At 47.9% G+C, this 5,710-nt stretch overlaps 1 protein-coding gene across 1 annotated transcript; it reads right to left on the reverse strand.

Annotated features, from left to right (window-relative positions):
• Positions 1-8: 8 nt before the first annotated feature.
• Positions 9-2,998, reverse strand: LOC101589924 (60S ribosomal protein L39). Its single transcript, XM_023706910.1, has 2 exons — positions 2,830-2,998; positions 9-869 (listed from the first exon to the last, which is right to left on the reverse strand). The coding sequence occupies exon 2, from the start codon at positions 784-786 to the stop codon at positions 631-633; it is 156 nt and encodes a 51-aa protein (XP_023562678.1). The 5' UTR covers positions 787-869; positions 2,830-2,998; the 3' UTR covers positions 9-630.
• Between the last annotated feature and the right edge of the window lie 2,712 nt (positions 2,999-5,710).

Below are 5,710 nucleotides of genomic sequence, written 5' to 3' on the forward strand. Positions count from 1 at the left end.
TTCTAATCTGTTCGATTCCATTGATCCTCAGGTCTGTTTTAACTTTTTTGGCCAATACCATGCTGATTTTATCACAGAAGCTTTCTAGTACAATTTTAAGTCAGGGGTTGTTATGCCTCCTGACTTTCCTTTGTTGCCCCCAGCGGTGTCTTGCTTGTGGTAGATGGGGACTCCTCCCCTTCCTCAGGGCCAGGCAATGTAATTCCCCATTCAGCCTTGTCCCAGTGCACACTGGACCAAAGCTCCAGTCTCCATGCTGCCCATTTTCAAGTGGAGAGGCCCGGATCGCCATGGGCCAGGCACAAGCAGAGCCATCAGCAAGGCTCACGCAGTAAGTGAAGACACAGCTTAGACATGGGAACCTGCACAGCACATGGGGCTGCAGTTGGCAGCTCAACTTTGCCCTCTGCTGGCTGCTCCAAGGACTTTTAGAAAAAAATGTGTCAAATATTTATTGTTAATCCAATAGCACTGATGACAGAAAAAGATTAAGATTCCTTATGAAGTGCATCCCCCTGTCCAGTGAGTGGAGTCTTTTAAACTTCACTCAGTGCTGTCCTCACCCTCATAAAGAAGACATCACTCTGTGACCCCAAGAGGGCATAAGTGCTGCGGCCCTCAGGCAGCTCCTTACAGCCCCAGCTTGGTTCTCCTCCAGTGTCTCCTCTTGGAATTGTACCTGATTTTATTACCAGTCTTCATGCGAATCCACTGAGGGATGGGACGGTTCTGCTTTTGCTTCTTGGCCAGGAATCGCTTGATCCTGAAGGTCTTATGAGAAGACATGGTTACCTCAGGGGCTAGAGCACCCACTCGATGTCAGACAGAAGCACAAGAACTGCCAAGGCTGTTCTGATGGACCAAGAAACCTGGAAAACACCAAAGGGGACACTTTATGTGAGAAGTGCCATGAACACTGCATTTGAGTGGCAAAAGCGCAATTCGTACATTCAGCATCCGGTAGGACAGTGGAGACAATACAAATAGCCTGTCTTCTTGGACTACCACTGTGGTTAGGAAGATGGACTGTACAGAAAATGATGTATTATGGTGTTCAGTATTACAGATGAAACAAATGGCATCATACAAATGATCAATCAAGGCGGGAGGGGTGGAGAGTATTTTATTAAGTGATCTCAGACTTTTCAGAGGTAATGCTTAGAGGTCTATAAAGTAACAAAGATTTAGAGACAGAACAATATTTCCTAAGACAGAGAGACAGAGACAGAGACAGACAGAGAGACAGAGAGAGAGTGAGCGAGAGAGAGAATGAACAAGAACTATGGTCCCAGACAGATGGCTAGCAATATGCTCTCCAGAATGTAATGTTCTTAAAGGGAAGGGGCCCACAGGGGCCAAAGGTGGCAAGTAGCACCACCGAGGACACTAGGTTCAAAGGAACCAAGTGAACAGGCAGAGAAGCAGGAGAAAGATTACAGGTGGAAGACCAAGGTGCACTGGTAGAGGAGGTTTACCTGGGATACCTGCTGTGCTGCCAGTCCTGGGACCCACTGCTGCCCTCACTGCAAAGCTGAGGGCTCTGTCAATTTTGCAACCACGGACATCACCACAGCTCAGTGCACTGAGAGGTGCACCTCTTCTCTGCAGTAGGTGAGTCAGTGCCAAGGAACTCTTCTTTACTACTATGGTGTTTTCATTTATTGATTTTTTTTGAGACAGGGTCTAGCTATGTAGTTCAGGTTGCACTTGAACTGAATGCAGTCCTCCTGCTTCAGCCTCCTAGGTGCTGGGATGACAGCAATTGCAACCATGCCCAGTTTACTGTATCTTCTCTGGCTTTTTTTTTTTTTTTTTTTTGAAGGGTCTGCAGGGTGTTCAGGGTCTCACTACTAAATCAGACTCGTAGTGATCTGCCTGTTTACAGGCTCCTAAAAGCTGGGATTACAGGCGTGCCCCACGACACCCAGTCTCAACTGCCGTCTCAGCGAACCCTAGGGGGTGGGACTTCCTCAGCAGGCCTGGGCATGGAACCCCCGGCCCCTGTGCCTGCTTGCAGGTGCTTTAATCTGCTGAGTTATTTGGCCAACCCCTCACAATTAACGTTAAAGGTCTGAAAGTCTTCTGCTGACAAGCAAAAGGCAAGGAAATTTGCTCTTACCACTCCTACACAATATTGCACTACGGATTTTGGCCAGTGGACTAAGAATACCAAAGTGGAAAGGAAGAAACAAAGGTCAGCCTCTCACCAAGCTGATTAGCTTCTAGAAATAAAGAATGACTGTATTTAGGGGACAAGGCGGCATAAAAATCAATCTTACTCACTGAAGGGACTGTAAAGAGGAGACAGTGAAAAAAAAAGAGGAGACAGTGATAGGTTCTGGCCTTAGGATGAATTGCTTAATCATTGTGGTGGCCATCCAGTATGGCTGAAGTCCTTAAAAACGACAGCTCATCTTCCCAGAGACCCCTTCTTCTCCAACTCAGCCCACGGTGCAGTTTCCTTTCACCCTGCCCGCCACCTCACGGACGGCCCCAGTCAGCTCCTCGGGTGTATCTCAACATCCCCCTCAAGCCGCACCCCTGGCAACAGGCCTTAAGAGCCTCAGCCTCCCTTTGTGCCAATCCAGAGAATTCCTCATCTTCCCAAGTTCTCTCCATGTCCTCCAAGATAATGAAGCCTCTTTCCCCTTATAATAAAGCCCCTTTCTTTTTTCCCTTCTGCCTGTTTCTCTGCTTCGACACCGTCAAAACCTATCAGACACACGCAGAGGAAATGCGCGCCAGGCACACGGGAAGCCCCGGCTCGACCCCGCCCGGCGGGCTGAGGAGGCAACGTGGCAGCCACAGCACGGGTCGTCTGCCAGTTACCTTCTCGATACTCCTCAGGGGGAGCTCTTTGACGAAAGCTCTGGCGCCAGCTCGCTGAGAAGCCCAGCACAGGCAATATGGTTGCTTCCAAGCAGCACGGTGAGAAGCAACCCAGAGCCACTGAGCTGTGGCAGACGAAGGCACTCACTTCCCCCCGCTTCCCAACCCTACACGCATTTCCGGCCGTCGCTGCTGTGACGTCACTCGTCAGCGCCGCCAAGCCTGCCCAGGGCGCCTGCGCAGGCCAGCTCCGGGGCGGGGCTGCCGCGTCCCCGCCCAGCGTGGGGAGCTGCGCTGGAGCCTGCGCTGGGTGCTGCCAGTGTCTCTCTCATCTAATCTGAACCGAAAGGAAAAACTGGCATAGACGGCAGATTCAAACTTTGCCTGGGGTGGTGCAAGGCTGCAATCCCAGCGATTGTGTTGGTTTCTGAGAAATAGGCTTTGTTTTTGCTGTCAGAGCACAAGGCCAGACCAACTCCAGTTTGGATTTGAATGCCCTGGCCAACTCTACCGCTCCCTGCCCATTGTTAATGTCCTGAGCCCCAAGAGTTGATGACAGTGTACTTTGTGCCAGAACAGCCAGTTTCCAAGGAAACAACCAAGGACTTTCCTTTCAAACCGCAGTGCCCTCTCTCTCACTGGCACAGCCTCACACCACCGCCTCCCTTGTATTTCTGAGTTATGGATCCTGACAGAAAGAAAGCCTTTGATTCAGTCAGCGAATTGAAAGATAGCTTCCCCAACACCTGGGCGTCTGTTACCGCAATGCTGGGCTTGCTTACAGCCTTTTGCAAAACTGAAAGCTGAATTCTTGAGAGTTCTCCATGTCTGAGCATTAGCTTCCTGACAAATATATTTGTGGTACATATTTCCACCAGGTGGAAGCAGGAGGGGAGTGAGTTTTGAGGGTAAGATGCATTTTATAATGACACAGTCTCTCTAATACCACAAAAAAAAACAAAGCCAGAGCACCATCAAGGCTCAACAGAACATGCAGCTTTGGAGATGTACATGTCCGACTGGACTGACTGGCCAGCCCCCGCCTTCCTGCCATCAGGGCACTATGTTGGGGTATCAGCTCTCGGCAGGAAACTCAGCTCAGCACCAGAGCTGTGAGAAGAAGAAAATAAGCTAGGACAAGGCATTTGCCAGGGCCTAGAGATACCAAAAAAGGTACAATGGACACACCAAAGATTATTTCTCCTGGGATCAAAGGCTTCCAGAAAACTATGACCACAAATGTTTGTTAAACCTTCTCCCTTCCCATTTGGATAAAAGGAGAACACTTCCTTTTGCTTAAGGCAGATGGTTTCACCCTGTTCTCTGCCTGAACCCAGGCACAATAAATTCCATGCCATATTGCCTTGACCCAAGCCTGGTGGTCTTTGTTGCTTACTTGTGGTGCAGGAGAAATGGTGGGGATGTGTGTGGCTCATTGGTACAGCACTATTAAGAATAGGCAGAAACTTGCCTGTAATCTCCAGTGCCACAAAATCCAGAGAAGAGCATCTCATATTTTATAGACTTTATTGCACACTCAGCTGCTTCCAGTGCAGAATCATAGCAAATACAACTGAAGGAACATGTGTCTACTTTATGTGAGGCAGGAACCAGAGTTTAGAAAAAACTCGAAGGGACCTGTACTCAGATCTGGTCTGTCAGATTGATATAGTGGAATGAATCTCCTAACCTGAGAGGTACTTGGGATGCATTCTTCTTCTCTAAAACTAAAGAATGAATTTTAGGAACAACTGGAGGCTAAGAGCAGAATATAGTTATTAAGGGAAAGAAAGTTTCTGTCTAAGAAAGGGACAGAAGGGGGACCCAAGTGGGTTGCCTCTGAAACTGTCATTTCTAGGGATTTTTATAGAACAAAACTATGAAGTAAGGTAGGTCTAAGATGGAAACATGAGAACTCACACATGAGATGGGACAAAACTACAGTGAACAAATAAGGTTATAAGCAAAGTCACTTAGGTAAAATTGATTAGCTCCAGGACCAAATGGGGAAATGAGTCACATACCAAGCAGGCATGAATATAGAACAGGAGTCCTATAGAACAGGAGTCTAGCCAGTAACAGTTGGATAAATGACTCTTCCTTGCTTCCTCAAAGTGATTATCAACTACAGATGCTTATCCTTAGGGAGCTAAGCATTTGTTTGCTCTTTGGTGTTGCGGTCTGGGCCTCAGTGGAGTGTCTCTGTCATAGTTGCAAGCTATCTTTTCTTCTGTGCTAAACCTAACCCTGTCTGGCCACTCATAATATTTCTATCTAACTCAACTGCCTACAACATTCCCTGCTCTGAAAAAATAACCTGAAATTTCATGAGGGAATCATTGGCGATGACCGCTCTGGCTTATTCAGGCTGAGAGGGGTTGTAGTTGTTGATCAGCAGTCAGATATATTCTTCAGAGGGTCTATCTAAACCTTGCTAGAGTTTGTGTATAGGTGTCCCCCCAAAGCCTCATGCAGTCATGGGGCAGCTTCTGGAGTTTGTGATTATTGTGGGTGTAGATTCTGCACCTGCCCTGGGACAGGCAATTTTCATTACAATTTAAGGAGGGAAGAGAGGCTAGTTAGCTGCCTGAGTGCTGCCACTCTCCTTTGCTCCCTCTGCTCTTTCTCTCTGCCATGAAAGGCTGCTATGTGCTATGTTCCAATATGCCTTGGAGCCAGCTGAGGATGGACTGAACCCTCCAGTAACTGTGAGCTAGATAAACCTTTCCTTCCTTAAGTTTGGGTGTTGGGTATTTGTCCCAGCAATGAGAGAAGAGTAACTGAGACAGCCCTCAATAGATACCATCCATTTTCATCTTGGATAGATGTATACCTTTGAGTCTTGAGGAGACAAGGCCAAAGAACCAATTAATTATGCATG

This window comes from Octodon degus, unplaced genomic scaffold (assembly GCF_000260255.1).
Source record: "Octodon degus isolate 3935 unplaced genomic scaffold, OctDeg1.0 scaffold00274, whole genome shotgun sequence".
NCBI lineage: Eukaryota > Metazoa > Chordata > Mammalia > Rodentia > Octodontidae > Octodon > Octodon degus.

Coding starts and splice junctions, on each gene's coding strand:
- LOC101589924 (XM_023706910.1), bottom strand. CDS start 786: ATGTCTTCTCATAAGACCTTCAGGATCAAGCGATTCCTGGCCAAGAAG.